At 43.3% G+C, this 17451-nt stretch overlaps 1 protein-coding gene across 2 annotated transcripts in view; it reads left to right on the forward strand.

Moving 5' to 3' along the window:
• The window catches only part of RFTN2 (raftlin family member 2), a 187127-nt gene that overhangs the window by 142858 nt on the left and 26818 nt on the right, over positions 1 to 17451 (forward strand). For both annotated transcript variants that reach the window (XM_068100423.2, XM_078769512.1), the window contains 2 exons: positions 3305 to 3770; positions 8733 to 8936. In XM_068100423.2, the coding sequence (XP_067956524.1) occupies positions 3305 to 3770; positions 8733 to 8936 (670 nt within the window). The remainder of the gene's footprint in view (positions 1 to 3304; positions 3771 to 8732; positions 8937 to 17451) is intronic.

The raw sequence follows: 17451 nt of genomic DNA on the forward strand, positions 1-17451 counted from the left end.
ACCGTGTCCCATTTTTGAAGCGATGTTTTATGGCCGGATGCCCTTCCTGCCGCCAACCCTTTTAGTCGCCTTTTGCGACACGCAGTGAACTGGTACTCAATTTGCCGACCTCAGAAGCATGACAGGCTGAGTCAACCCCCCTGGTGTTAATTCAGCGATCGACCGGGATTTGATCCTAGGATCCCAAGTCACTGGAGCTTATAGACCTCACAATATGTGACATTGGTCTTGGGTGGACCATATGACCAAACCGGCTCTCCAGGCAGGCTAACATCTCGGAAGTGTCCGCAGAGTTAAGTCCATTAATGAAACATTCCGAACTCATCACAGTGTATGAGGTCTTCATCTGAAATATCGTGGAGTATGGGTCTCCACTCTGGACTGCTGCAGCTGCTTCCCATCTCACTCCCCTGCTAAATGACAAACTCCAACTTTCCATGTGTTTGGTAAACCTTACCAGGAGGCCAAGGGCTAATTTACACCCACTGCAGACAGATTGGAGGACTCAATTTTCAATATCACCTCCCTTCTGGCCTTACGACTCCTCTCACCCTTTCATCTCTCCAGTCTCCACCCCTCCCAAGACCGTCTAAGTTACACGTGTTGCTCCACAATTCCGGACTTGGTTACCCTCCCAATTCGAAGCCGAAGGCTCCTTCATCCTACTCGCTTGTCTATGGAACTGACTCCCTGTGTCAGTGTGTCTGTTGTCTGGTGCCCTCGCTCCAATCCTTCAAGAGTAGTGCCCATTGTCACCTCGCTCTTTTCTGCTTTTGCTCACCCCTCGTCCTCCCTTTCAGCCCCTTTCTTTCTGTCACTTCTCCACTAATGTGTAATGTTTTTGTCTCGCTGTTCCCCTTTGATGCTTCTCATCTGTTTCGGCCCCACCGAGCCTAGATTTCTGCATACAAAATAGCAATACATATGCACCTGGCCAGCCAATGGCCATACACAAGGTAAATGTCCTCTTTGTCTGTTGATAGATGCCTTTGTATAGAAAAAAAGGTTTAAAAGAAATGAAATATGACTAAGCGAAGCACATGTACTTACCCCAAATAAATTGGTACTTAGTCATGCAAGGCCTATTGTCAAAGCAAAACACATGCACATTTGGCCCCAGGGCCAACATGCATGATCATACATAAAGATGATGTTTTGGCCTCAATTTCATCATCAACGAGATTTTTTTTTAAAGAAAAAAAGCCGAAAATACAGAGCTGTACACCATGACTAAGCTTATAAATTGTCGAGTACCAGTTATCATGTTGGAACCCATCTGTGGATCGGTCCCATCGGCCGATGGGTCTGACCCATCTGTGGATGCACGACAAATGACAATGCAGACCCATCGGCCGATGGGTCTGCGCCATCTGCGGATGTGTTGTTCACCTTGAAGGAATGTGTTGACAGAATGGTGCTCTTCAATCAGGTACACAGTCATTGGAATTACATGTGGTAGGAATTTAACAGAGATGATTTTTAAATGTTTTATTATCTATTTCTACCCATCTATCTACCCATCCACAATGCAGACCCATCGGCCATCCACCATTGATGCATACACATTCCTTCAAGGTGAACAACACATCCGCAGATGGCGCAGACCCATCGGCCGATGGGTCTGCATTGTCATTTCTCGTGCATCCACAGATGGGTCAGACCCATCGGCCGATGGGACCGATCCACAGATGGGTTCCAACAATCAATCATTTAGTCATCAGTTTTGGAAAGTATTACTGTCTTTAGACAATCATCAGCATTTCAGGACAGCAGGTATTCAGAGAGAGGGAGAGAGAGAGAGGGCGAGAGAGGGAGAGAGAGAGGCAGAGGGAGAGAGAGGGGCAGAGAGACAGAGGGGGGCAGAGAGAGAGGGGCAGAGAGAGAGGGGCAGAGAGAGAGGGGCAGAGAGACAGAGGCAGAGAGAGGGGCAGAGAGAGAGAGAGAGGCAGAGAGAGAGGGGCAGAGAGAGAGAGAGGGACAAAGAGAGAGATGCAGAGAGAGATGCAGAGAGAGGAGCAGAGGGAGAGGGGCAGAGAGAGAGAGAGAGGGGCAGAGAGAGAGAGAGGGGCAGAGAGAGAGAGAGAGGGGCAGAGAGAGAGAGGGGCAGAGAGAGAGGGAGGTAGAGAGAGAGGTAGAGAGAGAGAGGTAGAGAGAGGTAGAGGTAGAGGTAGAGAGAAAGAGAGAAAGAGAGAAAGAGAGAAAGAGAGAGAAAGAGAGAAAGAGAGAAAGAGAGAAAGAGAGAGAGGTAGAGAGAGGTAGAGGTAGAGGTAGAGGTAAAGAGAGAAAGAGAGAAAGAGAGAAAGAGAGAGAAAGAGAGAAAGAGAGAAAGAGAGAGAGAGAGAGAGAGACTTTTGTGCCTTTTTATTATAAAAATACAAGCCATTTCACAAAGCGGTTGTAAGCAAAGCAACCAGTTTAAAGAAACATTTTGTAAGGATCATGAATTCACCAAAGAGAGAGAGAGAGAGAGAGAGAGAGAGAGAGAGAAAGAGAGGGGCAGAGAGAGGGGCAGAGAGAGAGAGAGAGGGGGGCAGAGAGAGAGAGGGGCAGAGAGAGAGAGGTAGAGAGAGAGGTAGAGAGAGAGGTAGAGAGGGAGGTAGAGAGAGAGGTAGCGAGAGGTGTAGAGAGAGGTAGAGGTAGAGAGAGGTAGAGAGAAAGAGAGAAAGAGAGAAAGAGAGAAAGAGAGAAAGAGAGAAAGAGAGAGAGAGAGAGAGAGAGAGAGAGAGAGAGAGAGAGAGAGAGAGAGAGAGAAAGAAAGAAAGAGAAAGAAAAAGAGATCCTGCACTCAGGAATAATGTGAAATTTCTTGTGCTTATGTTGAAGTGTTATGCAAAGCTTTGTTCGGTGTGAATTGTAAGATTAATCATAGCAATTATCATTAAGAGCTGTTCAACACTTATTTCAGCTTGCTACGCAAGTTGCTCCAAAGAGCCATTCCATCTCCTTGTTGGCCAAACGCTTTGGGCCACACATAATGGAGCACCAGGTGGCTAGGCCTTAGAATCACGAGAAGCAGGAGGAATTGGATGGGTTACGGCTAAACTCATACCTGGAGCCCTGGGCTCCGTAGCTTCCATTTCCACCACTATATTATCCCATTAAGTCTTACTGATCCCACGGATATAGTTAATTGCTGGATTTCAGTTACAACAGAGTGGGATTGCAAAAACACAGCGATACAGTGAGGGATTTGCTCTTTTGCCCTCGGTGCTTGCCTGCAAACAGCCCATAATGGCCGCTGAGGATACTTGAGTATCTGATGCAAAATTAAAACCATCTCTCCAAACCCCACACCGATTCACAGGCTCTGGACACCGCCACTGCCAAGGGCTATCACTTGGCGGGTTTCGTGAGCGAATATCTCAGCTGCCCGGGGCCTATGCTATACAGGCCTCCCGCCGCTCGCCTGCCGAGTCGCGATGATGGCGAAGACCTCTCAGCAGACGGGAGGACCTCCATCCCAAATGTGTCGGGCCTCTCAGTTTCCCGAGAAGAAGGGGAAGTTTGCGAGACCACGAATGGCATAAATGGGGGTGACAATCCGGACGGCTGGAGTCGGGATCCGAGTGAAGGTGGAGATGGTTTATTTGAGGTGAACTTGAAGAGTGTTGACAGGGCACAAGAAATTCCGAAAGACTGCACTTGTGACACAAAGTTGGACCGGGTGGAAGCCGAAGGGGCAACAAGTAAGGAGGTGGAGAGAAGTCCGGCAGAGGAGGAACGGGGTCCCGCGGATGGCGAGGAAGGCCTTTGCGGTGTAGAGACTTACGGTAGGCCTCTCGTTCACCTTTTCTTGCGGATACAATGTTTACGTGTGTACAAGATCACATTCCTTTTAGAATGTCAAACCAAATTGTGACTTCGATGAACATCTTAAGCCTGTGTTGATTGATGGATTTTGGAAATAGATTTTTTAGGTAGGACCATCAATACATTTGCAATGAGTTTATTGTGTTTCTAAGCAATTATTTTTACCATATCCCTCTGGCATTTTCACTGATGCTGTTTCGTCAAAAAAAAAAAAGGAAGTTCGCAAGACTTTCCTCCATCCACATTAGTTTCCATAAAAATGTTCTATTGTTAGATCACGTGACCAATCAATTGATCTAGTTATCTCCACAAGTAAATGCACAGCAGCAGTAGATGTGAATTAAAGTACCGTAAAATGGGGGGAATAGGGACAGGAAGGTGAATGGGGACACAAACTGAAAAAAAGTTCGGAAACTTTTTTCGCTGACAATTGATAACCATACTGATTTGTTGATATTTGGGTTGAAAGTGTTCTCTTGTTTTAAAAAAAAGCAACTTATAGTCCTTATTAACCCCATATATGGATATTAACCCCATATATGGATATTAACCCCCCCCCCCATATATGGATATTAACCCCCCATATATGGGTTATTAACCCCCCCATATATGGATATTAACCCCATATATGGATATTAACCCCCCCCCCCCCCATATATGGATATTAACCCCCCCCCCATATGTGGATATTAAACCCCCCCATATATGGATATTAACCCCATATATGGATATTAACCCCATATATGGATATTAACCCCATATATGGATATTAACCCCCCCCCCATATGTGGTTATTAAACCCCCCATATATGGATATTAACCCCATATATGGATATTAACCCCCCCCCCCATATATGGATATTAACCCCCCCCCCCCCCATATATGGATATTAAACCCCCCCATATATGGATATTAACCCCATATATGGATATTAACCCCATATATGGATATTAACCCCATATATGGATATTAACCCCCCCCCCCCATATGTGGTTATTAAACCCCCCATATATGGATATTAACCCCATATATGGATATTAACCCCATATATGGATATTAACCCCATATATGGATATTAACCCCATATATGGATTTTTATAGCTGTTCCTATTCACCCCGTTTTACGGGTGAATACGGACAGTCACTAATACAAAAAAATAATAATCAAGAAATATGGACAGTTTGGAGAAACTTTTTATCCCATTTTTTTTTTCAGTGGCACCGTGGTTTATATTATGGGTGCATATTATGTGCATCCATCTGAGCTATCAATTTAGCAATAAGTTGGAAACTCAGGATTGTTTCTTGATTATTATTTTTTTGTATTAGTGACTGTCCCTATTCACCTGTAAAACGGGGTGAATAGGGACAGCCATAAAAATCCTATTTATTCCTATTTAACCCATATATGGGGTTAATAGGGACTATAAGTTGCTTTTTAAAAAAACAAGAAAACACTTTCAACCCAAATATCAACAAATCAGTATGGTTATCAATTTTCAGCGAAAAAAGTTTCCGAACTTTTTTTCAGTTTGTGTCCCTATTCACCTTGCTGTCCCTATTCACCTTGCTGTCCCTATTCACCTTGCTGTCCCTATTCACCTTGCTGTCCCTATTCACCTTGCTGTCCCTATTCACCTTGCTGTCCCTATTCACCTTGCTGTCCCTATTCACCTTGCTGTCCCTATTCACCTTGCTGTCCCTATTCACCTTGCTGTCCCTATTCACCTTGCTGTCCCTATTCACCTTGCTGTCCCTATTCACCTTGCTGTCCCTATTCACCTTGCTGTCCCTATTCACCTTGCTGTCCCTATTCACCTTGCTGTCCCTATTCACCCCATTTCACGGTATATAAATGCCAAAGTGAATTCAGACTAATATATACTTTGCAAAGCTGTGATGCTCAGGTTGGCAGGATAGCTTAGAGGTGGGCATCTGCACATCACCTCCCAGGTGTCTTGCCTGGGTTTGAATGTCGGCCCAGTTGTAAACTGTCACCCTGGTGTTTTGCATGCAGGGCGGGTCACCAATATGTGTGCCATTCATGGGAAAGACGCCAATCCAGAGGACCCATCTTTCCAACACTGGTAGTTGGTGGGCGTCATTGATCCCACGGTACCTTTCGCGAAGAGTAGGCGAGTTGCTGTTGGCCCCGTGCCCAAATTCCCATTTCCTGCCAAAAATCACCTTCAGTCACATACTGGTTTACGCCAGACGCTTCAAGAAAGATTTGGGTCAATAAGTGTCCCCGGTCACCCACACAAGAATTTGGGAATAATTCAGACCTTTTAAGAAGTATAGAGAGAAAGCTGTGCCACTAGGTACTGGGATCTGCAGTTTTACCGAATTTTCTAGAAACCACAAAAATAGTTAAGGAGAAACTGCATGGGCATTAGTGCATCATTTAAAAGAGAACCAATCTGTTTTTCATAATCTACAGCAAATGAGGGTAGCGAATGCATATTTGGACTGTGATTCAACTCAGAATTCAACCCACTGGTGCCATCATTAGTGAGACGCTGCTGTATCTCTGATCCAGTAGCCCGACACATTTTGGGTGGCGATTCGCAATTTGGTCATGGTGCTGGCGATAACTCGCCTACTCTTTGCCAGGGTGGACACCATGGGATCTTGAACGCCAGCTTAACGTCCTGACAACAGAGGGGGCACACATTGATGACCTGCCCTGCATGCAAAAAAAAAGGATGGCAGTTACAGCTGGCAGCTGGTGTGCATACCTCTAGGCGGGTCTGTATACCTCTAGGCGGGTCTGTATACCTCTCGGTGAGTGTGTATTCCTATCAGTGAGTGTGCATACCTCTACGCAAATCTAGTCTGTATACCTCTAGGTGAGTGTGTATACCTATCAGTGAGTGTGCATACCTCTAGGTATGTGTGCATACCTCTAGGTGGGTCTGTATGCCTCTCGGTGAGTGTGTATTCCTATCAGTGAGTGTGCATACCTCTACGCAAATCTAGTCTGTATACCTCCAGGTGAGTGTGTATTCCTATCAGTGAGTGTGAATACCTCTAGGCATGTGTGCATACCTCTAGGCGGGTCTGTATACCTCTCGGTGAGTGTGTATTCCTATCAGTGAGTGTGCATACCTCTATGCAAATCTAGTCTGTATACCTCTAGGTGAGTGTGTATACCTATCAGTGAGTGTGCATACCTCTAGGCATGTGTGCATACCTCTAGGCGGGTCTGTATACCTCTCGGTGAGTGTGTATTCCTATCAGTGAGTGTGCATACCTCTATGCAAGTCTAGTCTGTATACCTCTAGGTGAGTGTGTATTCCTATCAGTGAGTGTGCATACCTCTATGCAAGTCTAGTCTGTATACCTCTAGGTGAGTGTGTATTCCTATCAGTGAGTGTGCATACCTCTACGCAATTCCAGTCTGTATACCTCTAGGTGAGTGTGTATTCCTATCAGTGAGTGTGCATACCTCTACGCAAGACCAGTCTGTATACCTCTAGGTGAGTGTGTATTCCTATCAGTGAGTGTGCATACCTCTATGCAATTCCAGTCTGTATACCTCTAGGTGAGTGTGTATTCCTATCAGTGAGTGTGCATACCTCTATGCAAGTCTAGTTTGTATACCTCTAGGTGAGTGTGTATTCCTATCAGTGAGTGTGCATACATCTATGCGAGTCTAGTCTTTATACCTCTAGATGAGTGTGTATACCTATCAGTGAGTGTGCATACCTCTCTGCGAGTCTAGTCTGTATACTTCTAGGTGAGTGTGTATTCCTATCAGTGAGTGTGCATACCTCTATGCAAGTCTAGTCTCTATACCTCTAGGTGAGTGTGTATACCTATCAGTGAGTGTGCATACCTCTAGGTGAGTGTACATACCTCTAAGCGAGTGTGCATACCTCTACACGAGTCCAGTCTGTATACCTATCAGTGAGTGTGCATACCTCTAGGTGAGTGTACATACCTCTAAGCGAGTGTGCATACCTCTACACGAGTCCAGTCTGTATACCTCTAGGTGAGTGTGTATTCCTATCAGTGAGTGTGCATACCTCTACGCGAGTCTAGTCTGCATACCTCTAGGTGAGTGTGTATTTCTATCAGTGAGTGTGCATACCTCTACACGAGTCTAGTCTCTATACCTCTAGGTGAGTGTGTATACCTATCAGTGAGTGTGCATACCTCTATGCAAGTCTAGTCTGTATACCTCTTGGTGAGTGTGTATACCTATCAGTGAGTGTGCATACCTCTAGGTGAGTGTACATACCTCTAAGCGAGTGTGCATACCTCTACACGAGTGTGCATACCTCTACACGAGTGTGCATACCTCTAAGCGAGTGTGCATACCTCCACGCGAGTGTGTATACCTCTAAGCGAGTGTGCGCACCTGTAGGCTATCCTGCCAGCCCGATGATGTTCATACAATAATTTATATAATTTTCGTTTTGCATCACTTGTTTGAAGACAAAGCTCTCACTCTCCTAATGGCTCAAAATCAATTCAATATCGTGCTGAATGTCACGTGACTAGGCATGTGATTTCACATGCAGTTTTTTTCTTTGTTTCATGGTAATTCGTAAAATACAGTGCAAGCTTGAAGTTGTGCTCTCAGTTATTAGTTTTAATAACAGCAGAAAACCTAGGGAGGCTAATAACGTAGCAGAAGCACGTCATAATGAATACGTGTGCATATTGCCATGGAAACGAATTGTTTGTAAATTGGTTGGTGTGGAAAGTGAAACAGAGTTTTGTGTTTGATTTATCAGTGGAAAGGAATGTTTATTTAACATTATTATTTGCAATTATGTGATGCCTTTTTAAACAGGAGATTAAAAACTTGAAATTTCTTCATATCGGTGGACCACTGGTTCACGTTTGGACACCAATAATACGACATTATTTTGAAAATGAATTCAATATTTCACGATTGTGTTTTTTTGTGCAGAAATGAAGCTTTACGCACTTTACAACGTGCCAGAAACACCCTGCTTACCACCAATTTACTACATGGACGGACTTCCCCTTCGCGTCACTCGCAAAGGGCACGCCATCGCCACGCTGGAAGCTGATTGGCTGGATCATCTCAGCAAGCACCTCGAGGGCGGAGCTTCATTGGTTGACTCCCAACTCTTTCTCAGTTCAGGAAGAGGTGTGTGAGTATTCCCACTACCTCGCCTCAAGTTATTGAGATGATCCTTGTGGCATTAGGATTACATCTTTACTATCAAAGTGAATTTGTATATCTATCTGGTGTTGGTGGAACCTGGTGTTGGCTTAGCGGTTCGGGTGCCGGCTTGGGATCCGAGGATCCTGGGATTGAAATCCCGGTCGATCGCTGAATTAACACCAGGGAAAAATTCTGCAGGGAAAAATGGCCTCGAAAGGTTAGGGTTAGGGTTAGGGTTAGGGTTGTTAGGGTTAGGGTTAGGGTTAGGGTTAGGGTTTGGGTTAGGGTTAGGGCTATCTGTTTCTTGCGAAAATTGAAGATTTTTCAAGTATATTGCTTGGTCGGATGCATTATTCTGTCTATCTGTTTGTCTGCTTGTCTGTTTGTCTGTCTATAAGTCAATCGCCTACAGGTCACAATTTTAAACTGATCTTCACGAAACTTCACGAAATGGTCGAGTTGGTCATAAGCAAGAAGCCTATTGATTTTGAGGTCAAAAGGTCAACATAGGCCATCGGTCAACAACTTTGTCAAATTTCTAAAATCATAAATTTTCATCCGGTTGGAATTTGAACAGGATTTGTACATCAGATCTGCAAATTTCACCACCAATTATTTTTGAGGTCAATATACTACAACAGCCTCCTCTTTGGTTCACCCTCAAAAATCACCAATAAACTCCAATACATTCAGAACTCCGCTGCCCGTCTACTCACCCATTCCTGGACCCGTGACCACATCACCCCCGTCCTTTACAAGCTTCACTGGCTCCCCATCCCCCAGAGAATCCAGTACAAAATCCTCCTCTTGACCTACAAAGCCCTCCATAACCTGGCCCCATCCTACCTGGCTGACCTCCTCTCCAGACACACTCCCACCCGCAACCTCCGCTCTGCTGGTACCAACCTCCTGAACCCCCCCCCCCCCTCCCCATCTGGACCAAATTCAGATCCTGGGGGGACAGGGCCTTCTCCATCGCTGCTCCCACCCTCTGGAACTCACTACCTCACACCATCAGAGACTCCTCCTCACTCACCACATTCAAAACATCACTCAAGACCCACCTGTTCAGCACTGCATTCAACATTCAACCCACAGCATTTAACCCCTGACTATCTCCTTCTCCTTCTCCCTCCTTTTGCTTTGATTATTTCCCTATTGATTCTTGTCTTTTTGCAATTGTTGTTTTCATGTTTTGTTATGCATTATGTTTTGCACTCTGTCAAAGCGCCTTTGGGCTTCATGAAAAGCGCTATACAAAATAAATGAATTATTATTATTATTAATATCAGCCAAAAAGTCAACATAGGCCAAATTTCTAAAATTGTCAATTTTCATCTGATTGACTTGAAATTTGAAGAAGATTTGCATATCGGGCCACTGAATTCAACCACAACTTATTTGAGGTCAGCATAGGCCAAATGATCAACACAGGCCAAAGGTCAACAACTTATTTAAAGGATTTGCAAGTATTGTGCTTTGCACGACATATTTCTTGATTATTTGTTTGTTTTATATATGCTTCAACAATTAAAAAAACGACTGAACCAAATCCAACCAAATTTTGCGAGTTGTCTCTTGTGCTCTTCCCCAAACAAACAACAATATCTTGACAATATCCTGAAGCGGAATTGATTGTTGCTCACACCATATGCAAGCAACAAGGATGGTTGATGAAAGTGGTGTTAGCTGACTTTCAAGCAGATGAAAGATGACCTCGGGCAAATTACAGAGGGAATACAGCAGAATGTTTTTGAAGTACAACATGCTGTCTTTGGATTAAATCCAAGCAACTGGTACTTTTGCTAGTACACAATAAACACCAAACAAAATTCCCTCAAATTCCCCAAAACGTGATTGCAAGTGACTTTTGGGTCTTTTGTTTTTATTTTTTTGTATACAAGATCGAGGCTCGTGTGAGAGCTAACATTAATGACAAAAAACAAACGGACACGTGAGACGAAATAAAGGGAGTGGGAGACAAGATTGGGAGAGAGGGGGAAGCACACAAGTACAACATTTGAGAGCAGGGACATCGGGAGATCTGTGGGAGGGAGAGGGCTTGGGGGGAGCAGGCGTAGGGAGGGGGGGGGGGTGGGAGAAGTATAAAACACGTGGACACTGCTAGGACTTCCAGGAAAGAAGTTGTTATTTCAAACAAGGGGATCTGGGGTGAATTTAACGGGGGTAGAAATGATCAAGGTTTTGGATGGGGGAAGATAAGAGATGGTGGTGAACAGCTGTTTTAAAGACCTGGGGGGAGGAGTGGGATTGAAGAGAGTGAGGGAGTTTGTTCCAGAGGCGGGAGTAAAGAGGAATGAAAGAGTGAAGGTGAGCAGAGAGTTTTGATTTTGCCAATTTCACCAGAAGAGGGTTGCTGGCAGATGTTGTGCGACCAGTTTGAATAATTGGGGGACAGAGCACAGATAGAGCTGGAGGAGCTAGGCCGGATAGAAGTCGGTAGAAGACAGAAAGACCACCAACCTGCCTGTGGTGAGTGAGTGAAAGGCCCTCACAAAATACTTGGTGGTTGACTTCAGTGACCAGATATGCAAGTCCTCTTCAAATTTCAAGTCAATCGGATGAAAATTGAGGATTTTATTAATTTGGCCTATGTTGACCTTTTGACCAATATTGACCTCAAAAATAGTTGGTGGTTGAATTCAGTGACCAGATATGTAAATCCTCTTAGAATTTCAAGTCAATCCGATGAAAATTTAGGATTTTAGAAATTTGACAAAGTTGGTGACCTTTGGCCTATGTTGACCCTTTGACCTTTTGACCCCAAAACCAATAGGCTTCTTGCTTATGACAAACTCTACCATTTGGTTGAGTTTCGTGAAGATCGGTTGAAAATTGTGACCTGTAGGCGACTGACATACAGACAAACAGACAGACAGAATAACATACAAAACCAACCAATATACTGTACTTGGAAAATCTTCGATTTTCGCAAGTAACAAACGAGACAGACCGACATATGACGAAAATGTTGAATTTTCGTCATAACAAACAAGCAGGGGTGAAAACATAACCTCCATCCCGCTACCTTTAGTGGCTGAGGTTAAAAAAACAACAACAACAATATCCTGACCCATGATCTTTATTACCCCTCTCAACCCCTAACTGACCCAACGCCATTACTTTCAGGTTGCAGTGTTTCTTCCCCTACTCTCTTTCTCTCTCTCTTTTCCTGTCTGCTCATTCCCTTCCTGTTATGTCCAATAGTTGCCACCCAGCCCCACTGTCAGTCTATACATGTGTGTGTATACGTATATATCTATCTATAATTCCAGTAATCTCTGTGTGTATGTTTGTATGTTTGTATGTTTGTATGTTTGTATGTCTGTATGTCTGTGACCGCTGTTTCTCGACAACCACGGGTCCGATATACTTGAAACTTGCCAGGTATATTGCTGGGGACCCGAGGATGTGCCTTTTCAAGGTTTCATATTAATCGGAGAAGTAGTTACCGAGCTATGTCCAAAAAACGATTCAACCAATCAGAGAGCAGCGAGCTATCACGTGTGCCGAACGTGGCGAACAGACTCTGCCTCGGACGGCACATTTGAGAGCGTATTCATTTATTTCACGTTGGAAAACTATGTTGCCGTTAAACTATGTTTTAAAACTAATTAAAACTAATTTGCGATTCATCGTAACTGCGATTTGCGACCTTCCGGACAGTGAAGACTGCACTTCCGGCAGCCAATCACAGAACGCGTTGTTGCGTAGGCGTGGCCGATGTGAGAGCGAGCCGAGCCGAGCGCGTGCGCCATTACGGTTCGTAATTCGATTTCTTCCGGAGAAAATAATAATTTCTCGATTGCTTATGCGCATTATTTCTCCCAATTCAGTCAGAGCGAAGGGCGGAAGCGAAGAGCGTTGTTTTTTTTGTTTACGGGCGTACGGGCGTACGGGCGGGGTAGAGCGTACGGGTAGCGTTTTTTTTTTTTTTTGGCAAGGAACGGGCACCCACGTACGGGCATGCCCTAGTATATATATATACAGTCACGTGAAAAAGTAAGTACACCCCATGTAAAGTTTTGACTTTTTCAACATATTTCAACATACAGCTGTTTGATCTTCATTTCAACAATATTGATAGATAAAGGTGATATAATATAACAAATATCATGAAACATTTATATTTTGTAGTCCATTGTATCTATCTATAATTCCAGTAATCTCTGTGTGTATGTTTGTATGTTTGTATGTTTGTATGTTTGTATGTCTGTATGTCTGTGACCGCTGTTTCTCGACAACCACGGGTCCGATATACTTGAAACTTGCCAGGTATATTGCTGGGGACCCGAGGATGTGCCTTTTCAAGGTTTCATATTAATCGGAGAAGTAGTTACCGAGCTATGTCCAAAAAACGATTCAACCAATCAGAGAGCAGCGAGCTATCACGTGTGCCGAACGTGGCGAACAGACTCTGCCTCGGACGGCACATTTGAGAGCGTATTCATTTATTTCACGTTGGAAAACTATGTTGCCGTTAAACTATGTTTTAAAACTAATTAAAACTAATTTGCGATTCATCGTAACTGCGATTTGCGACCTTCCGGACAGTGAAGACTGCACTTCCGGCAGCCAATCACAGAACGCGTTGTTGCGTAGGCGTGGCCGATGTGAGAGCGAGCCGAGCCGAGCGCGTGCGCCATTACGGTTCGTAATTCGATTTCTTCCGGAGAAAATAATAATTTCTCGATTTCTTATGCGCATTATTTCTCCCAATTCAGTCAGAGCGAAGGGCGGAAGCGAAGAGCGTTGTTTTTTTTGTTTACGGGCGTACGGGCGTACGGACGGGGTAGAGCGTACGGGTAGCGTTTTTTTTTTTTTTTTGGCAAGGAACGGGCACCCACGTACGGGCATGCCCTAGTAATTTAAATAAACATAAATGCAAATTTCGCATGTGGAAAAAGTAAGTACAGAAAAGTAAAAGTAAGAGTAAGAGTAAGTAATTAAGAGTAAGAGTAAGTCTTACAAAAAGTAAGAAAAAGTAAAAAAAAAAAGATACATATATATATACCTTCCATCACCTTGCTCTTCCATGAGCCTTTATCTTGTCTATACAAAGAGAGATGTTTGTCTGTCGGTGTGTTGCTATTTTTCTCAGAGATGGCCAAACGGATCTTTGTCAAACTTTCTGAGGTTCATCAGTGAGTGCTGTGGAGTGTTTTCAGTTGAATAATCTTTCAAAAATTTTGAAAAAAAAAGAAAAAATGTTGGATTTTTAAAAGATTTTGTTTATAATCGCTCTATGGCACCTGAGCCTTTGTAGCTACATGAAAGCTCATATAAAATGATCCCCAATCCCATTTCATGGTGGATTCAGGAAGCATTCTAAGGCTCCACAGAAAAATAGAAAATCAAAACAAAATTTGATTACTTCAAAATGCCTATGGGATTTGAACAGCAATGGGAAAATGCCGGGTACCCCTGGTAGTATTTCATTTCTAGTTTGTATTTCATAACTCATAACCTCCAATAACATTGGCTTTAAATTATTGTGTCGTCCTCCTGCTGCATTAATAGTGACGACTTAGTCAGGATTTAACTCTTGACAAGATGTTGCTTCTGTTAGAAACGATGTCGTGTGTGTGTGTGTGTGTGTGTGTGTGTGTGTGTGTGTGTGTGTGTGTATGTGTGTATTCACACACACACACACACACACACACACACACATGAACTCACCACTGGACAATTGACTCGGCATATATATACATGTGTATATTGTAGAAACTGTATATATGTGCGTGTGTACTGTATGTATGTATATATATATCTATATATATATATATCTGTGCAGTGTCTGTGTTGTGTTGTCCTGTGTTGTCACTGAACTACTTTGTCAAACTTTTGTGAAATCGTACCAAACTTCTGGAATGCACATATCTCTCCCGTCGGTATGTCCTAAGGGTATTTTTTTGAAAAAATTTCCAATTTTTTTAATTTTCTTTGGGAATTTTTTTGGGGAAATTTTTTTTTTTAACTTAAGTTTTCAACTTCAATTGTTTATAAAATGTGATATCACGTATAATACAAATACATTTGTGCAAAATAAGTGTTTGAATTATGATTGGTTTAAACCATGACAAAACGGCAACTCGGGTACAGTCATTTAAATCTATATATCTACACATCTGGGCAGTGTCTGTGTTGTCACTTAACGACTCCCTCAAACTTTTGTTTCTGTGGTTGTGAAGTGTTTTTAATAAGGTTGTGGTGGTTTTGAATCTCGTGGTGGTTTTGAATCTCGTGGTGGTGAGGTATTTTGAATTATGTGGTGGTGAGGTGTTTTTAAATCACATGGTGGTGAGGTGTTTTTAAATCACATGGTGGTGAGGTGTTTTGAATTACGTGGTGGTGAGGTGTTTTGAATTACGTGGTGGTGAGGTGTTTTGAATCACGTGGTGGTGAGGTATTTTGAATTATGTGGTGGTGAATGAATGAATGAATGAATGAATGATCGTTTTAAGGCCATTTTCCCCGCTGGAGCAAGGGTTAGCCTCAAGGTGTTTTTAAATCACATGGTGGTGAGGTGTTTCGAATTACGTGGTGGTGAGGTATTTATAATTACGTTGTGGTGAGGTGTTTTGAATTATGTGGTGATGACGTGTTTTGAATTACGTGGTGGTGAGGTGTTTTGAATTACTTGGTGGTGAGGTGTTTTTAAATGACGTGGGGGTGAGGTATTTATAATTACGTGCTGGTGAGGTGTTTTTAATTATGTGGTGATGAGGTGTTTTGAATTACGTGGTGGTGAGGTGTTTTGAATCACGTGGTGGTGAGGTATTTTGAATTATGTGGTGGTGAGGTATTTTTAAATCACATGGTGGTGAGGTGTTTTTAAATCACATGGTGGTGAGGTGTTTTGAATTACATGGTGGTGAGGTGTTTTGAATTACATGGTGGTGAAGTATTTCTAATTACGTGGTGGTGAGGTGTTTTTAATTATGTGGTGATGAGGTGTTTTGAATTACGTGGTGGTGGGGTGTTTTGAATTACTTGGTGGTGAGGTGTTTTTAAATGACGTGGTGGTGAGGTATTTCTAATTACGTGGTGGTGAGGTGTTTTTAATTATGTGGTGATGAGGTGTTTTGAATTACGTGGTGGTGGGGTGTTTTGAATTACTTGGTGGTGAGGTGTTTTTAAATGACGTGGTGGTGAGGTGTTTTTAATTTCGTGGTAGTGAGGTGTAATCGTCCCAAACTTCCAGTCTGCACCTACCCCTCCCCTATGTATGTGCTGAGGGGTTCTTTCTTGAAAAAAAAACATTCAACCTAAATCTTCAACCGAAATTGCCGATAAAAATGTAATATCACAAACACAACAAATAAATTTGTGCAAAATAATTGTTTGTATTATGATTGGTGTAAATCATGATAACACAGCAACTCCGGTACAGTCATTATCCTCAGCTAAAATAAACCTGTTCCTCAGTAACCACGCTTGGTGAGGCGAGCGCAGTGAGCCGAGCCAAGGCTAGTATATATATATATATATATATATATGTATATATATATATGTATGTATATATATATATATACACACACATACACACAAGGTGTTCCAAAAAGACCCGGACAACTTTGGTTGATAATATATTTAGATCCACAAATGATACAATGATACCCTTTCCTTTATATGGTACATAAACTCATAACATTTTGTGCACACCATCATACACTTCAATGTAAGCTCCGCTTGTCATGCGCAGGACATCAAGGCAGTCCACAAATTCTTGCCATGTTCGCCTCGGCATATTTGCGTCTACCAGTGTGCATGCAGCTGTGATCCTGGAACGAAGATCCTGCAGGTTTGCCACCTTGGTGTTGTGGACAACATCTTTGACAAACCCCCACAGAAAAAAATGAAGGGGGGTTATTTTTTTTATTTTTTTAAATGGAATAATGCCTGCCACAAAGCCTACAGGGCCACTCGAGGTGGGGGCTACACAAAGAAAACAAAAGCAAAACCCCTTGCTCCTTGTTGCCCCTTGGAAGGAAACAAGACAAATATAGAAAGTTGTCTCTTCACAAAACAAAAAGGGCTGGGAGGGGTAAACTATTCTGCTTCGAGACAACAGTGCCGATACCCTCATTGTCTGGTCTGGTGATTGTGGGGGCCAGGCGGTTGGTCTGTCTCGGCCAATCCAGCGACCTGGAAAATTTTCATTCAGGACGGCTTTAACCACTAAGGCCCAATGAGAGGGAGTGCCGACCTGTTGAAAAATGATATCGGGTTGCACGTCTTCAATCTGTGGGAAGGTGAACCCTTCCAACATGTTCATGTAAATCGTTGAGGTCACTGTATCCTCTGCAAAGAAAAACGGACCCAACAAGCGGTCATAGAGAAGGCCACACCACACCTTGCCTTTTAGACTGGTGCGTATGTGTTCAATGACCATGTGGGGGTTTTCAGAGCCCCAGATCCTCACATTGTGCCGGTTTACCTTTCCCGAAACATGAAAGCAAGCTTCCTCTGTCAA

The sequence above is a fragment of the Myxine glutinosa genome, chromosome 1, assembly GCF_964187855.1.
Source record: "Myxine glutinosa chromosome 1, kmMyxGlut1.1, whole genome shotgun sequence".
In the NCBI taxonomy this organism is placed as follows: Eukaryota; Metazoa; Chordata; class Myxini; order Myxiniformes; family Myxinidae; genus Myxine; species Myxine glutinosa.